The sequence below is a fragment of the Dromiciops gliroides genome, chromosome 1, assembly GCF_019393635.1.
Source record: "Dromiciops gliroides isolate mDroGli1 chromosome 1, mDroGli1.pri, whole genome shotgun sequence".
NCBI lineage: Eukaryota > Metazoa > Chordata > Mammalia > Microbiotheria > Microbiotheriidae > Dromiciops > Dromiciops gliroides.
Window position 1 is genome coordinate 189,349,934 of NC_057861.1, and position 26,289 is coordinate 189,376,222.

Consider the following 26,289-nt stretch of genomic DNA (forward strand, 5'->3'; position numbering starts at 1 on the left):
TCTAGGTTTGCTATCTTACAAATTAACATTATTTTTTTTTCTTCAAGGGTCCTTAGCATTTAATCACTTATAATTCTCAAGATACTAACCTAGTTATTCTTTTTTTTTTTTCAGTGAGGCAATTGGGGTTAAGTGACTTGCCCAGGGTCACACAGCTAGTAAGTGTTAAGTGTCTGAGGCCGGATTTGAACTCGGGTCCTCCTGACTCCAGGGCCGGTGCTCTATCTACTGTGCCACCTAGCTGCTCCTAACCTAGTTATTCTTGATTCTGAATGCTATTTTCCATAGAAAATTATAAGAGAGGGGCTCTTCTATGAAGTGAATCAGGTAGACAACTAGATAGATAAGGCATCTATAAAGTGCTTACTCTAGGTCAGGCATTGTGCTGAGCATCATATATGGCAGTAAATTAAATTCCACAAACATGTATTAAGCATCTATAGTATGCTAATCACTGTGCTAAGTGGGTGGAGTTACAAACTTTAGATAAAACACCCTCATTGGAAAGGATATTGAGAACAAATTTGGACTCCCACTCCCTTCTCCTTCCTTAAGGAAACCAATTAAACAGAGCCAATGTGTGTTTCAGGAGGTTGGTTATCTCCCCCCCAAAGACTAAATGAAAGCCTTGCAACATCATAAGGAGAATTGAATGTCAAAACTAAAAAGAACCTTAGAAGTCAATGTAGTTCAACCACCTCTGATTAAACTCAGAGGATACTCTTCTGTTGAGGATGCTGGGTGGCACAGTGGCTAAGAGTCAGGAAGATCTGAGTTCAAAGCCAGCCTCAGACTCTTACTAGCTGTGTGACTGGACAAGTCACTTAACCTCTGCCTCAGTTTCCTCATCTGCAAAATGGAGATACTAATACCACTGACCTCTAGGGTTGTTATGAAGATCAAATGAGAAAATATTTGTAAAAATTAGTTAACCTCAGTGCCTGACACATAGTAGAAACTATAGAGATGCTTATTCCCTTCCTTTCCCTTCATGTTACAGATTAGCAACCCGAGGCCCAGAAAGGTTCAATGACTTGCCCAAGCTCACACAGATATACCTTTCCTTTGATGACACCCATACTTTGTGTTTTATTTAAAAGTTTCATTCTAATATTGTTTACTGTCTTGTTGAAACTCAAGAGAGGTCATGTGAAGGAAGTACTGGACAATAAAAGTATGGAGAACTGGATTTGTATCTCTCCCAGGTGCCAACTGTCTTCTTAGACTTACCATATATGTTACCAAGGAGAAGACTATAAAATGGAAATAATATTTTTTGTACCAACTCACAGGCTTTTATGGAATGCACAGCATAAATTTTGTTTTGTTTTGGTTTTTTGGTGAGGCAATTGGGGTTAAGTGACTTGCCCAGGGTCACACAACTACTAAGTGTCAAGGGTCTGAGGCTGGATTTGAACTCAGGTCCTCCTGAATCCAGGGCTAGTGATTTATCCACTGCACCCTCTAGCTGCCCCCTGATATGTTTTTCTTATATAGTTTCCAAAGAACTCCTTTTATCAGCAGCATATAAAATCAAAGTGTTTCCTGAAGCTATTTCAATAAGCAGAATCTGCTAGATGTCATACAGGACAGAGAAGCTGGAGGTAAATTGGATTTTTTTCCATTCATAAGGTTTATTATGAAATGGATTGATGTTTGCTTATGATGATTGAGAGGTATGACCCTTGAGAAGAGTTGAGAAAATGCACTTCTCTCCCTTCTTTGCATGAATTTATGCAAAGTCTTTAAGAACCTAGAACCATCACCCCACCACAAGACATTAAAAAGGACTTTATCTTTCAGAACCACTTCCAGTGATCTCAAACTCTCCAGTCCTCCAGGTCTACTTGTGAGTGGTTTTCCCTCTGTCCCCCTGAACTACCATTAGCCTCTCCTTTGAAGGGATCACTTGGTCAGCAGTACAATGTCAGTCAGATATTGCATTTACTTGCTCTTTCTTCACTGTTCCTCAAATAATTATGTTGCTTTAAGTAGTCTTAAACTGCATACCATTCCAGAGCTTAAAGCCCCAACAGGGCATGGAGGTAATCCATGCTCCTACAAATCAAGATTCACTCATTAGTGTCCAAGGACTCAAAGCTCAGACCCAAGGGTTTACTATTCAGAACCATCCTTACTCAATTTTACTGGTTTCACAACTATGTCTCCCCATCCCAGTATTTTATCACTAACTCCCAATTACTTACCATCACTATCCAGCTCTTCATCTATGATCCTTTGACCCAATTCTCATTTCTGCTGCCTCCCATCACTAATCTCCATGTAAACCAAATTTCTTCAGCCACAAGACAACTTTTCAATCATGCTCCTTTCTACACACACACACACACACACACACACACACACACACACACTCCATGTTCTATAACAAATCGATTCAATTCAGTAAGCATTAAGTGCCCAGATTCCCTACTACCATACAGGACAATGATTACATTCATCTATTTATCCATTTATTTGTTTACTCATTTATTTATTTACTTATTCATTCGTTTGTTTGTTCATTCATTCATTCATTCATCCATCCATCCATCCATCCATTTACTTACTCAGCCATTCATTCATTCATTTGTTCACTCATCCATTTATTTATTAATTTCATTTATCTATTCATTCATTCATTTATCTATTAATTAATTAATTCGATTACATTGTTAAGAAGATATTTTGTTATCCTCTTAAACTCTGGGTACTAGGATCCCCCTTGTTTTCCACATACAGCTTTCCTTCTTTTGAATCCAGTGTCCTTTTCAAATCTTAACATTTTAGTGGAAGTCTAGAATGTTGGGTTTTCAAAGTTAGTATTGGAATTTTATGTACATATATGTACACAACAAAGTTTTGTCCTACCTCATGTGGAGCAGCTAGGTCGCACAGTGAATAGAGCACTGGCCCTGAAGTTGGGAGAACCTAAATTCAAATCTCACCTTAGACACTTATTAGTTGTGTGACCCTGGGCAACTTAGTTAACCCCAATTGCCTTAAACATCTGGGACCATCTCCAGTCGTCCTGATATATATCTTGAAACTGGACCCAGATGACTCTGGAGGAGAATGTGAGGTTGGTGACCTTGCACAGCCCTCCCTCACTTAAATTCAATTCACTGCAAGTCATGACATCACCTCCCGATGTCATGATGCTCTTCGAGAATGAAGAACAAACAAGAAGCTTCTTCAGAGCAGGAGCCATTCTTTTTCTTTATCTTTTGCATTTACTACAGTGGTTGGCAGAGTAAGAACCTGATAAATGCTAGTTTATCAGTTAGTTTGTCTAAACTCAGGAGAAGAGGGAGTTGTATAGTCATAGGGTATATCTTCTGATTTTATTCCATTTTTTGTTGAAGTTTTGCAAAGGATGTTACAGTTAAGGATGCCTATTTATTTGTACTTGTACAAATTAAAGGAGGTCACATGCTTTGGTTAAGAGATAGAAGATTCAGGGAGAAGACACAATTTTCTGGTAGGCTGGGACTTACAGCTATTTTCATTATGTAAATAATGAACACAATCACTAGGCAAGTGAAGTTATCTGGGAGATAGAATGTTGTCCATTGAGACAAGTGCTGATGCCACGGATAGAGCACTGGGACTGGAGTTTAAATTCAGCCATAGACACTTACTAGCTATGTGATCCTAAACAAGTCACTTAACCTCTGTCTGCCTCAGTTTTCTCACCTGTAAACTGGGGAAAATAATAACAACTTGCAGGGTTGTTATGAGGATCAAATGAGAAAATATTTGTAAATTGCTTAGTACAGTGGCTGGCAAATAGGTGATTAAAGAATGCTTCCCCCCCACCCCCCTCCTTCTTTTTGAGAGCTTGTCTCCCTGGACCTCCCTCTGGATTGAGATAGCACATATGATAAACAGGGTGAATTTGGAACTTTGCAGAGTCTTGTCATTTTGGTGACTAGACTCAGGTTATTAGCAATGCCACCTAGTGGTTACATGTGTGTATGTCATCTTTATACTTGGGTATATTGTATATACATATACATATATATACCAGTTATATATGTGTATATACACACACATTAGTAGTCAGTTCACCAACTGATTTCCCTAAGAATATAGAGGAATGTGTATGTTAGTAATTGAATATGTGTTCTCTCTCAGTGCTTTAAATTTAGTAAATACTAAAAATGTTTGTTGACTTGAATACAATACACCTTTTGAAAAATAGCGGAAAAGCAGATGTATAATCTGACATTTTTAGCAACAACATTTTCCAGTTGCCTAGCCATTGTAGCAACTGAAAAACCTTCTGCAACTCTACAAGTAAAGAAACTGAAGAATAACATTATATCTATTTTTATTACTTCCCTCTGCCACCAATATTATACAAGACAAGAATAAGAGCACTATTGTCTAGGTGGGGAACTATATTTCTGTGACTCCAGTTTCCTTTAAATAGCCTAACTAATCCCTGTGGTACCCCATCAGGAAGAACAAGACTTCAGCAAAATTCTCAGGCCATCCCTGCCAATTCTCACTTGCCAGGATTTGGAGTAAATACTTCAAATGTTCATATTCCCCAAGATCTCGAATGGCTGGAATGTTGTTACAAATAATGACAGTAAGAAGATAGCAAGACCAGAATTTAACAGGCAGTTCGGACTCCTTAGAATGGGGATTCTCAGGCATTTCTTCTAGAAAAGACACAAGTAGGGGAATAATGTTTATGATTTTGATTTTCTTTTGGCCAGCAATGTTTATGTAGCACCAAGATGACATGCTCTCCAGTAGCAAGACCTTAACATGAGGAGGAATATTGCCTTTCTGCAAGATTGAAACTACATCATGCATGTAATCGGACACCCATTTTGCTGCCATTGGTCCTCCTGAAAAACAAAAACAAACAATTGTGTTTCTAATTTTTTTCTTTTGCTTAATTAACTAGCTAGTTACCCTAACAGGTTCTTCTAACCACCTAAGGGCTGGATCCCCTTCTATTCCCAATGGCTAAGTGCTTTAAAATGAAAGCCTAGAAAACTTTTAGTTGTTGGATAGCTCTTATAGATGTAGGGTTGTTGAATAGATGACTGTCAGTAAATTTAGTAGCACTTGAAGATTTCTTCAGTTTACCTCTATTCAAATTGGAAACTGGCTGAAAAAGGTAATGGAATCTAATGGAATAAATTAGAACTGTACCATAAGGAATATAAAGAATTAAGAGAAACATGAGAAGACTTGTATGAAGGGATACAGCGTGAGAAAGCAGAGCAAGAGACAACAAATCTAAAGCCAAACACAACAAAGATGGTACCCTATTATCGAGGTTAAAATACACACCCTTCCTTTCTGTTAACTGATAAATGACAAAAGTAGGAAATGACATGTACCATTAGTTATTATTATGTTATTAGACAGGACATGGCAGAATCATCATTGTTATTTTGAATTAGTTTTTTTTTTCTTTTTCCTGTTAGGTCTTGTTGGTAATATATAGAAAGGCAGATGATGTTATACAGTTGTTTTATATCGTTTCACATTGTTGAAGTTATAAATTGCTTTAATTCATTTAGTTGACTTTCTAAGTAAACTATGTCATATGCAAAAGCATTGATTTTGTATCCCCTTTGCTTATGTTTATTCTCTTTTTTTGTTTGTTTTTTTTTTGGGTTTTTTTTGCAGGGCAATGGGGGTTAAGTGACTTGCCCAGGGTCACACAGCTAGTAAGTGTCAAGTGTCTGAGGCCAGATTTGAACTCAGGTACTCCTGAATCCAGGGCCAGTGCTTTATCCACTGAGCCACCTAGTCGCCCCCTATGTTTATTCTCTTGATTTCTTTTTCTTGTCTTATTGCTATAGCTAGCAGAACTATTGCAAATAATGGTGGTGACAATAGACATACTCATATTACCCCTGATCTTATTAGAGAGGCTTTGAGTATTTGTTAATTGCAAATAATTCTAGCTCTTGGCATTAGTAGATACTATTTTCCATAGGAAGGAATTGTTCATGCATTCCTATGATTTTTAATGGCTTAAACATAAATGGTTATTGTAATTTTGTCAAATACTTTTTCTGTATCTATTAATAAAATCTTATGATTTTATTATTTTTATTATTAATATCATCTGATATGCTTGTAGATTTTAAAATATTGAATTAAAACTGTATTTTTCATATAAATTCAACCTGGTCATAGTGTATAAATATTAAGTATGATGTTGCATTTTCTCTGGCTATCCCCAATGTCTGGAATGCTCTCCCTCCTTAGTTTTACCAACTGACTTCCTTGGCTTCCTTTAAGACCCCAATAAAACCCCCCCACCTTTTACTGATGCAACCCCTCTTAATTCTAGTGCCTTTCTTCTATTAATTATTTCCCATACATTCCGTATATAGCTTGCTTCATGTGTGTGTGTGTGTGTGTGTGTGTGTATTGTCTGCACCATTAATATTATATTATAATATTGATATTATAAACTCCATGAGGACAGGGATTGCCTTTTGCTTCTTTTTTGCATCTCCAGCACTTAGCACAGTGCCTTAATACAGAGTAGGCTTTTAATAAATGTTTATTGATTGATTACTGTAACCTCTTAGTTAATGTTTTATTCAATGTTTTTATTTCAATATTCATTAGGGTTATTGGACTATAGTTTTCTTTTTCTGCTTTATCTCTCTCCTTGGTTTGGGTATTGTCAACAGGTAATCACAAAATCATGAGATTTATATGAAAACCAGATTTATTACAAGAGGAATGAACATGCATGGGAACCCAACTAGTTCTCAGTTTTTACAGAAGTTTACACTTTTATAATAGCAAGACAAAGGGAGGAGGGAATATAAGGAAGGGGAATAATATGGGAAAGGGAAGAGTGCAACAAAGGTGTAGGACACCAAAACCACTCCTCACAGGGAGGAGTAGGGCAATGGCAAAACCCACATTCTTTTCCCTTGAAAATTGCTAAACTAAGAAGATAGGAGGGTCTCCTTTTCTTCAGAAGACCACAGTTGCACAAGCAGTATCCCAGGGAGACACAGACAGCTGATGCCTGTCTTGCCTCCCAAGGACACACAGGGAGTCCACCCTGGGGTACAACAAATTATGTCAGTTCAGGAGGAGCTTCATCCTTGACATAGGGCATTTTGTATGCTCTGAGTACAGTTGTCTGGGACATATGGCAGCTCAGCAAGACAAATTCAGGGGACCCCTTAATAATCATGAAGATATTGGTTTTATAGAAGGAATTTGGTATATGATCCCTTTTTCCCTTATTTTGGTAAACATTTTATGCAATATTGGAATTAATTTTTCTTTGAATTTTTGATGGAATTTATTTGTAAATCCATCTAATGTTGAGGTTTTTTTCTTTGCAAGTTCCATTATTGCTTAATTTCTTTTTATGAGAGGAAATATGAAAGGACTTAGCATTTATTCAGTACCTACTATGTGTCAGGCACTGTGCTAAGTGCTTTGTGCTAAGTGCTTTTTTTTTTTTTTAACAACTATCTCTCTCATTTGATTCTTACAACAACTTGACAACTTGACAAGGCAGGTGCTTTTATTTATCTCCATTTTTACAGTTGAAAAAATTGAGTTTAAGTGACTTGCCCATGGTCACACAGCTAATAAGTATCTGAGGTTGGAGTTGAACTCAGGTCTTCTTGACTCTGGGCCCAGTACTCTATCTCCTGTAACACAAGCTTATGAAATTAGGTTATTTAAATTTTCTCTCTTGTTCTATGAATCTGGATTTAGCATATTTTGGTAAATACTCATGCATTTAATTTAAATTTATTGCCTTTTTTGGTGTATAATTGGGCAAAATAGTTTCTAATCTCTTTTACTTCCTTTTCCTTTGTTGTGAATTTTCCTTGTTCAGTTTTTAATATTAACAATTTGGTTTTCCTATTTAAAAAAAATCAGCATTATGCTAAGAACTTTGCAATTATTATCTTATTTGATACTCACAACAATCTCGGGAGGTAGATGCTATTATTAGCCCCATTTTATAGATGAGGAAACAGGCAAATAGGACTTAAGTGCTTTGCCCAACATCATACAGGTAGTAAGTGTCTGAAGCTGGATTTGAACTCAGTTCTTCCTGACTCTAAGCCTGACACCCTATGCACAGTGCCACCTAGAACATAATTGGCACATAAAGATTTACCTAGCTTAGCACATGACCCATTTTTATAAGTTTCATGAAAAACTGGTGAATGTATATTTTCCTTTTTAGTTCAATTTAGTAATCACTAGAGATCTATCATATCTAACTTAAAAAAAATATTTATCCAGGGCCTTAACTTCTTTCTTACTTTTTTTTTTGTTAGATTTTTGTAAGTCTGAAAGAGGCATTTTTAGGGGGTCCAAACTGTTATAGTCTTGCTTTCTATTTCTTCCTAGAATTTGATTAACTTTTTCATGAAGTACTTAGATACTATGCCACTTGACATATATATTAAATATGTTATTATTTCATTATATAGTATGAATAAAATGCTTTGTGAAGGGGCCCAAGCCAGCCTGCCTTCATTCTCCCCCTGACCCATTTCCTGACTTTCTGGACCTCAAAATCATGCCTCTGCTGCTCTGGTATCTTGCAACTTCCTTCAGAACCTGAACATTCCTCATCCTGGAATATAGTACTATTCCATAAGCCTCCATTTTATGAAGGGGCCCAGACTAGCCTGGCTTCATTTCCCTCCTGACCCTTTTCATGACTTTCTGGACTTCAGTATCATGTCCACATGCAGGGTACCTTCATCCATCCCTTCCTCCCTCTACCCCACACCTTTCCTTTTCATCTCCCTTTAATGTGTTATCTTTTTTTTTTTTATTGTTTCAACCTTACTTTCTTTTTTTTTAATGTATGAGGTATTTTATTTTTTCCATTACATGTAAAGATAGTTCTCAACTTTTGTTTATACATGCTTTACAATTTCAGATTTTTCTCCCTCCCCCCCTCCCTCCCCCCTCCCCCCCCTCCCCTAGACAGCAGGTAATCTGATATAGGTTATATCTATATATCTCTATACATATAGATATAGATATAGATATAGATATATATATACACACACATATATATACACATAATAACATTAATCTTATTTCTGCATTAATCCTGTTACAAGAGAAAGAATCAGAGCAGTGATGCAAAACCTCAAAATAGAAAGAAAAAAAAAACCAACAGCACCCAAAACAAAAGAAATAATATGGTTCAATCAGCATCTATACTCCACAGTTCTTTCTTTCTTTTTTTTTTTTCTTGGATTTGGAGATCCTCTTCTATCATGAGTTCCCTGGAACTCTTCTGTACCATTGCATTGGTGAGAAGAATATAGTCCATCACAGTAGGTCAACACTCAATGTTGATGATACTGTGTACAATGTTCTTCTGGTTCTGCTCATCTCACTCATCATCAGCTCACGTAAGACCCTCCAGGTTTCTCTGAACTCTTCCTGCTCATCATTTCTTACAGCACAATAGTATTCCATTGTATTCATATACCACAACTTGTCCAGCCATTCCCCAATTGATGGGCACCCCCTCATCTTCCAATTCCTTGCTACCACGTAAAGAGCAGCTATAAATATTTTTGTACATGTGGGTCCCTTTCCCCCTTCCATGATTTCTTTGGGCAAAAGACCTAAAAGTGGGATTGCTGGGTCAAAGGGTATGCACAGCTTTATTGCCCTTTGGGCATAATTCCAAATTGCTCTCCAGAATGGTTGGATCAGCTCACAGCTCCACCAACAATGCATTAGTGTTCCAATTTTCCCACAGCCTCTCCAACATTTATTATCTTCCTTTTTTGTCATTTTAGCCAATCTGATAGGTGTCAGGTGGTACCTCAGAGTTGTTTTAATTTGCATCTCTCTAATCATTAGAGATTTAGAGCATTTTTTCATATGGGAATAGATAGCTTTGGTTTCTTCATCAGAAAACTGCCTGTTCATATCCTTTGACCATTTCTCAATTGGGGAATGACTTGGATTCTTATAAATTTGATTTAATTCCCTATATATTTTAGAGATGAGGCCTTTATCAGAAGCACTGGCCTCAAAAATTGTTTCCCAGCTTTCTGCCTCCCTTCCAATTTTGGATGCATTGCTTCTGTTTGTACAAAAATTTTTTAATTTAATATAATCAAAATCATCCATTTTGCCTTTTATAATATACTCTATCTCTTGTTTGGTCAAAAACTGTTTTCCTTTCCAAAGATCTGATAGGTACACTATTCCTTTCTCTCCTAATTTACCTATGGTATCACCTCTTATGTCTAAATCATGTATCCATTTTAACCTTATTTTAGTATAAGGTGTAAGATGTTGGTCTATGCCTAATTTCTGCCATACTATCTTCCAGTTTTCCCAGCAGTTTTTGTCAAATACTGAGTTCCTATTCCAGAAGCTGGAGTCTTTGGGTTTATCAAACACTACATTACTAGTGTCATTTACTACTGCATTTCCTGAGCCTAGCCTATTCCATTGATCTACCACTCTATTTTTTAGCCAGTACCAGATAGTTTTGATGACTGCCGCTTTATAGTAAAGCTCCAGGTTTGGTACCGCTAACCCACCTTCCTGTGAATTTTTTTTCATTATTTCCCTGGATATTCTTGATTTTTTGTTTTTCCAGATGAATTTTGTTATTATTTTTTCTAGCTGTATAAAATAATTTTTAGGTAGTCTGATTGGTATGGCACTGAATAAGTAAATTAATTTAGGTAGTATTGTCATTTTTACTATATTAGCTCTGCCTATCCATGAGCAATTGATATCTTTCCAATTATTTATATCTGATTTGATTTGTGTGAAGAGTGTTTGGTAGTTGTGTTCATAGAGTTCCTGGGTTTGTCTTGGCAAGTAGACTCCCAAGTATTTTATATTATCTACTGTTACTTTAAATGGAATTTCTCTTTCTATCTCTTGCTGCTGGACTTTGTTGGTCATGTATAGAAATGCTGATGATTTATGTGGATTTATTTTATATCCTGCTACTTTGCTAAAGTTGTTAATTGTTTCAAGTAATTTTTGACTTGATTCTCGAGGATTCCTTAAGTATACCATCATATCATCTCCAAAAAGTGATAGTTTTGTTTCCTCCTTGCCTATTCTAATTCCTTTAATTCCCTTCTCTTCTCTGATTGCTAAAGCTAACATTTCTAGAACAATATTAAATAATAGGGGTGATAATGGACATCCCTGTTTCACCCCTGATCTTATTGGGAAGGCCTCTAATTTATCTCCATTGCATATAATACTTGCTGATGGCTTTAGGTAGATACTGTTTATTATTCTAAGGAAAGCTCCCCCTATTCCTAAACTCTCTAGTGTTTTTATTAGGAATGGGTGCTGTACTTTGTCAAAAGCTTTCTCTGCATCTATTGAGATAATCATATGATTTTGGTTGGTTTTCTTATTGATGTGGTTGATTATGTTAATAGTTTTCCTAATGTTGAACCAGCCCTGCATTCCTGGTATAAATCCCACCTGGTCATAGTGTATTATCCTGGTGATCACTTGCTGTAATCTCCTTGCTAATATCTTATTTAAGATTTTAGCATCAATATTCATTAGGGAGATTGGTCTATAATTTTCTTTCTCTGTTTTTGCTTTGCCTGGTTTTGGTATCACCACCATATTTGTGTCATAAAACGAATTTGGTAGAACTCCTTCTTCACCTATTTTTCCAAATAATTTGTATAATATTGGAATTAATTGTTCTTTAAATGTTTGGTAAAATTCACCCGTAAACCCATCTGGCCCTGGGGATTTTTTCTTAGGGAGTTCATTAATAGCTAGTTCAATTTCTTTTTCTAATATGGGTTTATTTAAGGATTTTATTTCCTCTTCAGTTAACCTGGGCAGTTTGTATCTTTGTAAATATTCATCCATTTTATTTAGATTGTCAAATTTATTGGCATACAGTTGGGCAAAATATTTCCTAATTATTGCTTTAATTTCCACTTCATTGGTGGTAACATCACCCTTTTCATTTTTGATACTGGTAATTTGGTTTTCTTCTTTCTTTTTTTAAATCAAATTAACCAATACTTTATCTATTTTATTGGTTTTTTCATAAAACCAGCTCTTAGTTTTATTGATTAATTCTATAGTTTTTTTGCTTTCAATCTTATTAATTTCTCCTTTAATTTTCAGGATCTCTAATTTAGTGTCTAATTGGGGATTTCTAATTTGTTCTTTTTCTAACTTTTTAAGTTGCATGCCCAATTCATTAATCTCCTCTTTCTCTTTTTTATTCATGTAAGCATTTAGAGCTATAAATTTTCCCCTAAGCACTGCTTTGGCTGCATTCCATAGATTTGGGTATGTTGTCTCATTATTGTCATTCTCTTGGATAAAGTTATTGATTGTTTCTATGATTTCTTGTTTGGCCCATTCATTCTTTAGAATGAAATTATTTAGTTTCCAATTGATTTTCATTCTACTTTTCCCTGGCTCTTTCTTACATGTAATTTTTATTGCATCATGATCTGAGAAGGATGCATTTACTATTTCTGCCTTTCTACATTTGACTATGATGTTTTTGTGCCCTAATACATGGTCAATTTTTGAAAATGTGCCATGTACTGCTGAGAAAAAGGTATATTCCTTTCTATCCCCATTCAATTTTCTCCAGACATCTATCATGTCTAACTTTTCTAGTAATCTATTCACCTCTTTCACTTCTTTCTTATTTATTTTTTGGCTAGATTTATCTAATTCTGAGAGGGGGAGATTCAGATCCCCCACTAGTATAGTATTACTATCTAATTCCTCTTGTAACTCATTTAACTTCTCCTCTAAGAACTTGGATGCTATACCACTTGGCGCATACATATTCAATATTGATATTACTTCATTATCTATAGTACCTTTAAGTAAGATGTAATTTCCTTCCTTATCTCTTTTAATGAGATCTATTTTTGCCTGAACTTTGTCTGAGATAAGGATTGCTACCCCTGCCTTTTTTACTTTAGCTGAGGCATAATATATTCTGCTCCAGCCTTTTACCTTTACTCTGTGTGTATCTCTCTGCTTCAAATGTGTTTCTTGTAAACAGCATATTGTAGGGTTCTGGTTTTTAATCCACTCTGCAATTCGCTTCCGTTTTATAGCAGAGTTCATCCCATTCACATTCACAGTTATTATTACTGACTATCTATTCCCCTCCATTCTATTTACCCCCTTTGTACTTTTCCCCCCCTCTTTCACCCTATTCCTCCTCACCGAGGTTTTACTTCTTACCCCTGCCTCCCCCGATCTGCCCTCCCTTTTTATCACCCCCCTCTCTTTTCTTTACCCTTTTCTCCCTTGCTTTTGTCCTTCCTTCTATCAGTCCCCCCCTTTCCCTTCCCCTTTTGTTTCCCTAAAGAATGAGTTAAGTTTCTTTATCCCAATGAACGTATATGTTATTCCCTCTTTGAGTCAAATCTAATGAGAATAGGGTTGAAACCATGTTCCCCCCTCCTTTCTTTCCCTCTATTGTAATAGGTTTTTTTCCACCTCTTCATATGATATAATTCATCCCATTCCACCTCCCCTTTCCTCTCCTCCCCATAGACTCCCTTTTTATCCCCTTAATTCTTTTGTATCATCACATCAAAGACAATTTATATTTATACCCTCTATATAAAGTCCTTCTCTCTGCCCAAATACATTTACAGTTCTTAAGAGTTATGAGTATTATCTTCCTGTGTAGAGATATAAACAGTTTAACCTAATAGGGTAACTTTTTTTTCCCCCTCTGTTTACCTTTTTAAACTTCTCTTGAGTCTTGTATGTTGAGATCAAATTTTCTATTCAGTTCTGGTCTTTTCACCAGGAAAGATTGAAAGTCCCCAATGTCATTAAATGTCCATCTTTTCCCCTGAAAGAAGATGCACATTTTTGCTGGGTAATAGATTCTCGGCTGCAATCCAAGCTCCTTTGCTTTCCAGAATATCATATTCCAAGCCTTGTGGTCCTTTAATGTTGAAGCTGCCAGGTCCTGAGCAATCCTGACTGTGGCTCCATGATATTTAAATTGCTTCTTTCTGGCTGCTTGGAGTATTTTCTCCTTCACCTGATAACTCTGGAATTTGGCTACAATATTCCTTGGAGTTTTCCTTTTGGGGTCTCTTTCAGGAGGTGATCGGTGGATTCTTTCAATGATGATTTTATCCTCTGATTCTATGATATCAGGGCAGTTCTCCTTAATAATTTCCTGGAATATGGTATCTAGATTCTTTTTCTGGTCATGGCTTTCAGGCAGTCCAATGATTCTCAAATTGTCTCTCCTTGATCTGTTTTCCAGATCAGTTGTCTTTCCAATGAGGTATTTCACATTTTCTTCTATTTTTTCATTTTTTTTTATTCTGCTTGACTGATTCTTGGTGTCTCATGGATTCCTTATCTTCCAACTGTCCCACTTTAATTTTTAAGGCATTGTTTTCTTCAGTGAGATTATGCACCTTTTTTTCCATTTGGCTAAGTGAATTTTTTAAGGTATTGTTTTCTTCAGTGAGATTATGCACCTTTTTTTCCATTTGGCCAAGTGAATTTCTTAAGGTATTGTTTTCTTCAGTGAGATTATGCAGCTTTTTTTCCATTTGGCCAAATGAATTTTTTAAGGCTTTGTTTTCTTCAGCTTCCTTTTCCAAGCTGCTGATTCTTTTTTCATAGTTTTTTTGTTTTGCTTTCATTTCTCTCCCCATTTTTTCTTCTACCTCTTGCAATTGATTTTTAAAATCCTTTTTGAGCTCTTCCAGGAAGGCTTTTTGTTCTTGCAACCAATTCACCTTCCCTTGTGAGGCTTCAGATGTAGCCAATTTGAGGCTATTGTCCTCATCTGAGTTTGTGTTGGCTTCTTCCCTATTGATACAGAAGCTCTCAATGGAGAGGGCTCTTTTTTGCTTCTTACTCATTATTGCAGCCTATTTATTTATTCTTTAAGTTGAGGTCTGCTCTGGGGGCACCAGGGTCCCTGTTTTGGGCTTCTTGTGCAGGTGTATAGGTGCTGTGTGACCGGGCTTTTACTCTGAGGCCTTTATGGTGTGTGGAGATCCCCCGCCCTGCACTTCCTGTCTGATTGTGCTCGGCCAGCCAGGCGCCAGACCCCCGCGTCTGATCCCGCCGTTCGTGGCCCTCTCGGCCGGTGCAGGTAGGTTTTTCCACTGTCCTTCTTGGCCACCAGATTTTTGAACCAGGTTCCGGGAGCCTCAGTTGTCTGGCTGTGGCCCCGCAGCTCCTGCTGACTTGCCCCGACCCCCTTGGCGCTGGGTTGCTGCCCTGCGCTGGGCCTCCCTTTTGCCCGAGTCAGACCGACCTTTTCCTGAAGTCTTCTAAATTATCTCTGGTTGGAGGACTGTGTCTCTCTGTCTCTTTGCAGGTTCTGTAGTTTCAGAATCCGTCCAGAGGCTTGATTTAATGTTCGTTTTGAGGGAACAGAAGGAGAGCTCAGGCAGCTTGCTGCTTCCTCTCCGCCATCTTGGCTCCGCCTAATGTGTTATCTTACTCCATTAGAACATAAACTCCTTGGTGCAGTGGATAGAGCACTGGCCTTGGAGTCAGGAGGACCTGAGTTCAAATCTAGCCTCAGACACTTAACACTTACTGGCTGTGTGGCCCTGGGCAAGTCACTTAGCTCCAATCATCTCACCAAAAAGAAAGAACATAAACTCCTTGAGGGAAGGGACTGACTTTCTTCTTGTTTGTATTTGTAGCCCTGATACTAAACAGCACCTGGAATATAGTATTTTCTAAATGTCTGTTTCCTTCCTTCCCTCCTAATGAGATTGGGAAAGTGAAGGGAATAAACATTTATATACTGCCTCCCGTGTGTCGTGTACTGTGCTAAATTATCCTTACAAATATGGTTTCATATAATTTCTCATGCAACCTCGAAAGGTAGGTGCTGTTATTTTTCCCATTAACAGTTGAGGAATCTGAGGCAAAGAGAGGTTAAGTCACTTGCTCAGGGTCATACAGCTAGGAAGTGTCTGAGGCTAGATTTGAACTCAGGTTTTCCTGGCTTTAGCCCTAATGTGCTATTATACCATTAGTTGCACCCTATCTCTTTTTATTTGTTTAAATTTTGTTTCTTTTTTTAAATTATTTTTGTGGGGCAATGAGGGTCAAGTGACTTGCCCAGGGTCACACAGCTATTAAGTGTCAAGTGTCTGAGACCAGATTTGAACTCAGGTCTTCCTGAATCCAGGGCTGGTGCTCTATCCGCTGTGCCACCTAGCTGCCCCCCATCCTATCTCTTTTAAGCATGTCTATTTTTCTTATTGCCTTGTCTGGAATCATGATCGGTACCCCTACTTTTTTGAATTCAGGAAGATTTGGATTTAAGTCACTCCTCAAACACTTAAAGCCCTATGACCTTGTTCAGGCAAATCTTTTGAACTCCCTTGGCCTCAGTTTCCTCATCTATAAAATGAGGTGGATTTACTTGATGGCTTCAAAGTTCCCTTCAAGATCTAAATCTATGATTCTATTTTGAGTTGTAATTATTTGTGCGTATATATGTAGATATATATATATATATATATATATATATATATATATATCTCAGATCTTCCATATCAGATTAATTCCTTTAAAAAAGGGAATGAGTCATCTCTATGCATAGCACAACACAGGGCATCAAGTTCCTGATAAATATTTATTGAATTAAAAATGAAATGGAATTGAATTCAATCGGTAAGGCCAAGCCTAACAATAAGACAGTGGAAAAGGTCATAGTGCTAGAGTCAGAAGACCCAGAGTCATCCCACTTCTGCCTTGGATGTATCAATTGGATACATCACTGTCCTCTGTCATTTACTACCTGTGTGACTTTGGGAAAATCACTTATCTCCTCTGTGCCCCAGTTTCCTCATCTGTAAAATGAAGGCATTGAGCATAGCCTTTAAGGTCCTTTCTAGTTAGAAATTTATGATCCTATCTTTCTATGATCCCCATATAAAGTAGACCCATTTATAGTCTTGGCTTCCTAGCTGCATACTTTTTTTTCCCATTGCCATTTCCTCTACAATTAATCTGCCTCCCACATTAACTCTGATGGAATGCTTTATCTAGGAGGGCTCATATTAACCTGGCAATTTCATATGTTGGAGAGCAAAGCAGAGAAAGTTAATGAATGCTAATACTGGCTGCCTGGGGAAGGCATACAAAAAGTAGGCAAAAGTGACATATGCTACCCCTAAGACCCAGCCCACACAACCATTCAGGGTTCTTTCAGGCCAAGCAGCTTTTGTTTCTTCCTTTGAAGTCTCCTCCACATATCCCGCCCTGCCCTAAAGTGCATCGTTTTATAGTACATTTCTGGAATGAATTGTCTCATAAGCTGAAAGGAGACCTTTTAGAGCTATGGGAGGCTTTGAGTCAGAGTCTCCTTTATGAGAAGCCAAATGGACTTGGGGCTTGTGAAGATGTGGCTTGGATAGGAAGGTTTGGGAACTTATTTACCTTGAGGAGCTCTCTAAAGGTAGATAGTGTTTGGCAGGTCAACCCTGAGCCTCCATAGAGTCCTTTTCATCAAATAAATAAGCAGATAAGGAAGATCATTGTCCTATTGATCTCACTATGGCCCATCCTAATATAATGATATTTCTCTGAAATATGTTGTGAGAACTGCAAAATTTACTGAGAACTGATTCCCCACCCAGTCCCCTCTTTCCCAGGCAAATAAATTGCCTGGGGCTGACTGTCTTTGTCGTTTCCAGACTCTTTTTTAAATTTTATTTTTTAGCGGGGCAATGGGGGTTAAGTGACTTGCCCAGGGTCACACAGCTAGTAAGTGTCAAGTGTCTGAGCCCATATTTGAACTCAGGTACTCCTGAATCCAGGGCTGGTGCTTTATCCACTGTGCCACCTAGCTGCCCCATTACCAGACAGACTTATGGACCTTTCCCCAAGCATTGATGGATTTATGGACCTTTCCCCAAGCAACTTATCCCCTCCAAATGTCCCCCACCTTACTCCCAGGATTTTATGTTATTATGTAAAAAGGGTCCACCTACATTAAGTAGTTTCTATTCAGAGTCAGTAACGCCTATTTCTTTTGTCAAAGGTTCATTTACATCAATTAGCTATATGACACTCTGGAGCAATTTTTTGGTTCCCTTTTGTTCTGTTACGCCATTAAAAACCCTGTTCTATGTTCCCATCTTTGGGTATTCCTAGCTTCCGAGCTTTGCGATACCACGAGCTATAGTTTCTCTGCCCCTATTAAAGACCTTATTTCTCCTATATTGATTGTTTCCTTAATTTCCAGGTTAACATATCAGGGTTCTTTCCAGGATTTGAAGACTCTGTGCCCAGCCAGCCACCGTTTTTGACCTCTGGATGCTTGGCGCCTGCAGCAATCGTTTGTGTTTCAGTCTGGACTCAAATTCGGAGGCCTGGCTTGGGTAAGGGTCTCTGAAATTCAGAACTCGCGTCCTTTTCGCTTGAGTTCCGAAAAGCTCTTTGGTCGGGGGTCTGGTTATGTCCATAGATGATTTTTGTAATGGGTCCGTTCTGACAGGTCCCCCAAAAGGGGATGGCTGCAGGTTTTTATGGACCATGTGTGGCCACTCCGATAAGTCCTGGAAAGGACGGCTGCCGGGTTTTGTTTTCAAATCATGTACCACATGATTGTAAGTGCTAGCAGAATTCAAGTCTGACCCACAACACTGATGGCCACAGTAGGGTCACTCTTTTTTGAGTTTGGTCTTGATTCTGCCAGCTAAAGGCCCTGAGTGGGACTTTGCTTTTTTTTCTTTCTCCTTTTTCAATGACATTTTGAATCAATTAAGCGAGAATCTGAATCTGAACCCTCCATTTAAACAAAAAAGGGAGGAAATAGGATTTTTGATAGGACATTTTGTCTCTCAGAAAAACTTCTAAAAAAAAAAAGACCAATTGATCTGACTCAAATTAATAGGTCTTTGAGGATAGAGGAGGACTTAATTTGTGCATACTAAGTTATCTCAAGAATATTTACCATTATTGTTTTTGTGTCTGTCTTTGTAGAATGCTATTTGTGTTAAAATATCCTATATGTGTATGTGTGTCCCTTGCTATTCAAGCTGAGTCCTTTATCTTGCACTCTGTTAGCAATCCTCTTTGCCACTCAAAGTAGAATTGTCAGAAAGGTAATTTACACAGAGGCAGTTAGACTATAGCTTGATTTAATTTTTACCTGTTTTTAAGAAAGTTGTTCAAACTTTAGTTGAGAATTGATCTTCAATATTAGTTTAAATGCAGGTTTTATGAATCCCAAAATCAAGGTAAATCAGGTTCTTTTTAAATTTGGGGAACTTTCTGGCTTCTCAAGTCACCAGTGTTTATCACCAGGTAAAAATGAGTTTATTGATAATAATCTGATATTGAAATGCTTATAGATGGGCTTCAGATAAATTGAGAATTTTACTATTTGGTAATAGTTCCAGTTGTAACTGAATTTATTCATCTTATTTTAAGTGAAATATGTCTTCTAATAAGATGTGTGGGATTTAAAGTCACAGTTTATTTTGCATTCAGATAAAAGTTTAAAAAATTTGGATCTGGAAATTTAATTGCATGATCTTAAAGCAAGTTACTTTAGCTTGTCAATCTGTAATATGGATATTTGATCATTATGAGTGTTCTTTTGGGCTATAAATTGTCAATTGTTATAATTGGCATATAAATTGCAACTGTTAAAAGAATGTCAAATACTTGAAACTGTTTGCTTAGAAATGCAGTATTACTGTGAATTTACAAAGAGGTGGTCTCAAAGTTTGGGTTCAAGTTTTCCCTCTGGGATACTCCCTATCTAGGTATAATGAATGTTTGACTCTGGGAAAAATAATTGACTTCTAGGTGTTAATAGGAAGAACAAATTTTAAAATTCTGAAGACTAGAGGTTTCCCTTATATGCCAGAGAAACTTCTTCCATTTAGCAGTGGTGCTATTTCATAGCTTTTCTCTATAACTGTTAAGCAGTTACTATTGAAATCACACATTAATAATGATATGGTAGTTAAAAACGACTTTGTTAAACTTTTACTGTTTTCTTTCTTCAAGCTTCACAGATATTTCAAGTTTTCATACCCCTAGCAATTCAAATATTATGATGGCCTTGTATGTTTAATAACTTTTAATTGATAGATCTTAAGTTTCATTTCAAAATAGGATGTTCAACTGTAATTTGTTTTAATATCTGGTGTTTTTGTTAAAAACATTTATGTCATTTTAACCTTTTTCTTTCCCTTAATATTCTATGTCATTGCCAGGATTACAAACTTCCATAGCATTCATCTACCTTTAAATGTTGTTCTATTTATATTAATGGTATTTTTAGGGAAAAAGTGTGAATTATCAGAGCCAACCTTAATAAGGTTTGGCTATTTTTTTTTTTTTTGCTGCAAGATATGATTACTGCTACAATTAATTTTTAATGAAAATGTAAAAAGATGTGCCTCTCCACCTTCTAGGCCATGACTTTCACCAGATATAGAACTCTATTTAATTCTCTCCCCACAATGATATCCAGCTCTCCCTCTTTCTGAAAAGCTCTCTATTTTCCCCCATACCCTGACAACTCCTGTCTTAATCTGCTCTTCCCCACCCATGGCAGATGTCCCATCCTCCCCATGGGCGTTTAACTCTTCTGAAATTGGAAAGGTTCTTAATGTCTCTCCAATCCAGATTCAGTTGGATCCCTCTAAACCTCTTCCTTGAATCTCACTCTTTTCAGAGGCAATTAGTAGCATTAGGCTTCTTATTAAGGACTACCTATCCTTTGGTCTTTTAGCTCCCCGCAATTGCTCTTTCTTGCTCAAGACCTGAGCAGTGAATGTTCCTGTGATTCCTAGAGCATCTGTGGTCCCTAATGCTTATACTCTCCTGAATATAATTCCCCCTGATTCCACTCTTTTCACCTTTGATTTCTCTAGTGCCTTTTTCAGTGGGTCCTTTTATTGTAAATTTTGTCAGTTTTTACTTTGTACTTTAACTTTACCTGGGAAGGCCTGCAGTACAGTTGGGCTGTTCTGCCTCAGAGTTTAAAAGCAGAACTAGCTGACCTTAAGTTTCCTAGGGGCTCCACCCTCTCCAGTATGTGGATGAGTTACTCCTTTGCTCCCTGGATCTCCAGTTTTCTAAAGCTGACTCCATGTTTCTCACCCCATGCCATAAAGGATCTTGCTCTCAGGTTTTAAGTTTTTAGGACATCTGACACTAGTCTCTGTCTTGAAGGATTAGATATCTCTCTACTATCCAAAACTGAGATAGAAAACCCAGATTATTCCTGGTACATGGATGGTTCCTGTCTCAAATGACGCTGGGTATGCTATCACTGCCACAAAAGAGGTCATTGACCCCTTTGGTGCTAAGTTTGAAGCCCTGACTCGAGCTTGCAAATTAGCAAAAGGAAAACTAATGAATATTTTTACATGGATAGCAGGTAATATGTTGGGGATTTGGGGGTGTTATGGAAATATAAAGGGTTCCTGATATCTTCTGGCAGACCTACATATCTAGAGATTGCTTGACTCCCTCTTGTTGCTAGCAGCAGTGATTGTTAAAATCCCATGAAGATTGTCCCCATGCCCTTAGTGACCTGCATGCCAAGCAGGCCATTCAGAAAACCCCACTCCCTATTAGTCTATCATCCATTACATCCTCTGGATCTGGCTCCAACTTAATATTGACCCCAGCAAAGCTTGCTGTGGTCCAAAGGACCATGTCCAATCCCATCCAAGACAGGCAAAAAGTAGAAGAGTGTAAAAAGGATAAAAACTCTGGGCTCTATTATGGGTCAAATGGATGCCCAATCCTCCCCAACTTTTTCCATTGGCCTATGATGGAATACCTTCACTCTTTAAGTCACTGGAGTCCTGACAAACTGCTTAGTTTAGTCTGCAAATTTTGGCGGTAAAATTGACATGACTTGCATGTGACATTTATCTACAATGTCCTAGCAAGTCCTTAAAACCTCCCCTAGGAAATTTCCTTCAAATCTGGCAGATTGATTTGATTGAATTTCCACCTTTTTCTAGTTATAAGTTTGTATTATGGTTTGCATGTTCTCCCATTGGGTAGAAGCTTTCCCTTATAGGAAAGCTACTGTAACAATTATAGCCAAGTGCTTATCAGAAAATATTTTTCCACTTGGGGAATTCCTAATAAAGTTCACACTGATTGAGGTACTTTACTTCCTGGCCAGTACTTCAACATTTAGACTGTGCTTACCACCCCCAAACCTCAGGTTTGGTAGAACTTATCATTGGGATCATTAAGGTTCAGTTTGGAAAGTTTATGGATGATTTGACTCTACCATGGCCAAAAGCCCTTCCCTAGTTCTTCTGAATCCTGGGAAACCCCTTTTGGTAAACACTCTTTTTCATATTTTGAAATAATCTCTGGGTGTCCTATGCCTCTTTTCTCCCTTAAGTGACTCCCTCTCCATCAAGGCCTCCCTTCTGTCCTATTGTAAGGGGCTCACACAAACTCTTCATCATCTTAATCATCTTGTCTCTCAGTCATTTTCTAGTGGCTCAACCCTAATTAAGTCTAACCTACAGCTGGAACCTGGAGATTGGGTCTATTGGAAAAGGCACCTGCTCAAGGATTCCTTACAGCCCAGATGGAAAGGCCCCCACCAAGTCCTGCTGACCAACCCCTCTGCCGCAAAGCTGAAAGGGATAGATAGCTGGATCCATTTATCACATCTAAAGAAGGCTCCAATTCCTAAATGGACTTCCAGACACACCAGGGATACTAAACTTCATCTGACCAGGAACAAGAAGCAGACGACATCAGTGTAGACTGCTGTCCCAAGGTATCTGGACATGGCTTGAGAATCCTGTTTCATGCCGCAACACTATTTTTGGTCATCAATGAATTCTGGAATTCCTCTTGACCAAGAGGAGGGAATGAGAACTGCAAAGTTGTGTCTGAGGCTGGATTCAAACTCAGGCCCTCCTGAATCCAGGGCCAGTGCTCCATCCACTGTGCCACCTAGCTGCCCCTATTATTTCTTTTGTCAAAGGTTCATTTACATTAATTAGCTATATGTCACTCAGGAGCAATCTTTTGGTTCCCTTTTGTTCTGTTACCCCATTAAAAATCCTGTCCTCTGTTCCCATCTTTGGGTATTCCTAGCTTCCGAGCTTTGTGATACCATGAGCTATAGTTCCTCTGCCCCGATTAAAGACCTTATTTCTCCTATATTGATTATTTCCTTAATTTCCAGGTTAACAGTTGTGAATAAGAGATAGTTCTTTGAGTAATATTGAGTGATAATGAAAGTGATACAAAAGTTATTTATTTAAAAAAAAGAATACTTTCCTTGTAAAATCCGCAAGACTTCTTTAAGAAGAATGTACCTTGGGGCAGCTAGGTGGCACAGTGGATAGAATAGTGGCTCTGGAATCAGAAGGACCTGAGTTCAGATCCAGCCTCAGACACTTGACACTTACTGGTTGTGTGACCCTGGGCAAGTCATTTAACAAGAATGTACCTTATTGCCAGTTACTCAATAAACATTTATTAAGAACTACTATAGGTAGCAGCTAGGTGGCGCAGTGGATAAAGCACCAGCCCTGGATTCAGGAGTACCTGAGTTCAAATCTGGCCTCAGACACTTGACACTTACCAGCTGTGTGACCCTGGGCAAGTCACTTAACCCCCACTGCCCCGAAAAAAAAAAAAGAACTACTATACACTAAGCAGCTAGGTGGCATAGTGGAATAGTATTGGGTATGTAGTGAAGAGGATTTCAGTTCAAATCTACTTATTAGCTGTGTAACCCTGAGCAAGTCATTTAACCCCCTTTGCCTCAGTTCTTCATCTATAAAATGAGCTGGAGAAAGAAATGGCCAACCACTCCAGTATCTCTGTCAAGAAAACCCCGAATAAGGTACTGGAGGGTTGGACATGACTGAAACAACTCAACAACAATAACAACTATAATCTAGATACTATGTTAAGCACTGGGGATACAAAGTAAGGTTAAAGAACAACCCCTGCTCCCAAGGGGATCATAGTCCAAAGGAGGAGAGAATATATAAACAACTATGTGCAAGTGAGTTATATACAGGATAAATTGGAAATAATCAACAGAAGGAAGGCACTAGAATTAAGCGCAATTGAGAGTTAGAAGATGGGATTGAATTTTTTTTTATTATAATTTTAGGGTTTTTTTTCAGTCAGAAAAAACATCTCCCTTTTCTTCCTCTCACTCCAATCCTTCTCAATAGATTGAAAATGAAAGAAAACTTAAACCCCTGCTACAAAGGAAGTGGAGCTAAGAATAAAAAAAAAATAGTTAGCTTATGGAAGATGTGGTACAGCAGAAATATCCAGTGAAGCCTGAAGTCTCTTAGAGTAAGAGTTTTCTTGGGCATCTCTTCAGCAGCGAGTCCCTGAACCTTTCCCTATTTTTAAGTGAATCTGATAGAATTTGTATTCATTTGTACATGGGAAGCTCAGAAGGATTTTAGTCCTTGACTTTTCCCTGTTGTTTATTTTCTCCTTATGGTTTAATTAAATGCTATTTATTTTATATCTTGCCTAGTCTGTTAGTACAATAGGCACTAGGTGGGGATACTTAGTTGTATATTACCTCTACAGTGAGGCCAAGTAATATGTAATTCCAGAGTTAAATACAAAAACATTATACTAAGATATCTTCCCAAAGTTTTCATCATTTCTACTTTGCCACTTGGTTCTTTGATAATGGCCAGAATTAGATCCAGAATAAACCATCTTCCCGCTTAATACTTCTGCCTTCTGAAAGATAAAAATTGTTAGGGGCAGCTAGGTGGTACAGTAAATTTGAGTTCAAATTCAGCCTTAGACACTTGACACTTAACTAACTGTGTCACCCTGGGCAAGTCACTTAACCCTCATTGCCACGCCAAAAAAAAAATAAAAAGAAAAGAAAAAAAAAGATAAAATTGTTAGCAGGAAACATTTTTTAAAATATCAGCTTTTTTGGTTTGGGTGGAAAGAGACCTCTTACCAGTGTCCTTTATTTCGATTATATCCCTTGGGCAACTTAGCTTTATGGTTGGTAGAAAGTCATCCATTTTCTCTCCTGGAAAGAAGGCTTATAATATACTCCTACGACAATATTTCCCCTATCTCCTCTTCCTCTATCATACAAATGTTCTCCCCCATTTTTCCCCTCAGTGTTGCCAGGTTTCCAGCCAGTCACACATCACATCACCGTCCTGTTACTTGCTCCCTTTGAACTAGGTAAATCAAGAATTGACTATAAAATACCTACTTGCAGAGAAGTCATGCATTTGCAAAATAATATATTGAACTTCAGGGGTTGGAATTTAAAATGACAACATGCTCTTAATGAAGGATTATTTTCAATATATTGTACCACACACAATTTTTTTAAAGCTAAAGAAGTTACATTGTTTAATGGAATATTAAACACAAGGCTATGATGCATAAATGCACAGTACCAAATAACAATGCCCCAACTAATGTCCTTTAGTACTAGAATCATTAATCATTATACATTACAGTTATTTCTTCCACATGGCAGGGGTTGAAGGGTACAGCGCCCCTGAAGATCCGGAAAATCCATGTAAAATTTTTTGGCCCTCCCTTCATACCAGAGAAGAAGAAATTGTATATATTTATGGTATTAAATTTTGCTGTTATACAATATTATACACATATTTTATGCATTTCTGAGTTTTTACTTTTTCTGTGTTGTCTGCTTACCTTCAAGTGTTGTCTGCATCTTCCACAAAACTCCCCCCCAAATTTCCATTTGATTTCTTAGGCTGACCCACAATATATTGAAATCTTGATGGGGAAAGTCATGATATGGAAGGGATAACGTTATAACCAAAATTATTACTACACTATAACCAAACTCCACTTTAAAGTCATGATAACTTTATAACGTGCCCAATTAACAATTTATATCACTTATACCACTGGTCTTATGAAACTAACTTTAAGACACCCTCATTTTATACTGTATTTGATGAAAGATTTTCAGATCCATTTGACCATGTCAGTTACGATATGTTTATAAAGAAAAATGAGAACAAATCTTTTAGAATAAGCTTTTTGGTCAGTACCTGTGAAAGCCAACAGACCCAATTTATGGGCAGCTTGAGCTCTCTTCTCAATGGGCAGAGTTTTATTCTTCAACTGATAGCCAAGTATTGCGATTTTTTCTTTGTGAAAAATGCTTTCAGCTACATTGCTGTTCTTTTCTTTCACCTTAGGCATGCCAATATTTTTAAAGACAGAAAACATCTTTGTGAATATGCCAATCACCACTTCCAAACAGCGTTGGCAAATATTTTTTTCCTTAGCCAT

At 37.6% G+C, this 26,289-nt stretch overlaps 1 protein-coding gene across 1 annotated transcript; it reads right to left on the bottom strand.

Annotated features, from left to right (window-relative positions):
* Positions 1-4,440: 4,440 nt before the first annotated feature.
* ARMH2 (armadillo like helical domain containing 2) lies at positions 4,441-26,289 on the bottom strand. The gene is made up of 2 exons (XM_043981641.1): positions 26,046-26,289; positions 4,441-4,862 (listed from the first exon to the last, which is right to left on the bottom strand). Exons 1-2 carry the CDS (start codon positions 26,287-26,289, stop codon positions 4,441-4,443), a joined length of 666 nt encoding a protein of 221 aa, XP_043837576.1.

Coding starts and splice junctions, on each gene's coding strand:
- ARMH2 (XM_043981641.1), bottom strand. CDS start 26,289: ATGGCTAAGGAAAAAAATATTTGCCAACGCTGTTTGGAAGTGGTGATT. Junction 4,863..26,045: donor GGGTCTGTTGGCTTTCACAG/GTACTGACCAAA, acceptor TTTGTTTTTCAG/GAGGACCAATGGCAGCAAAA.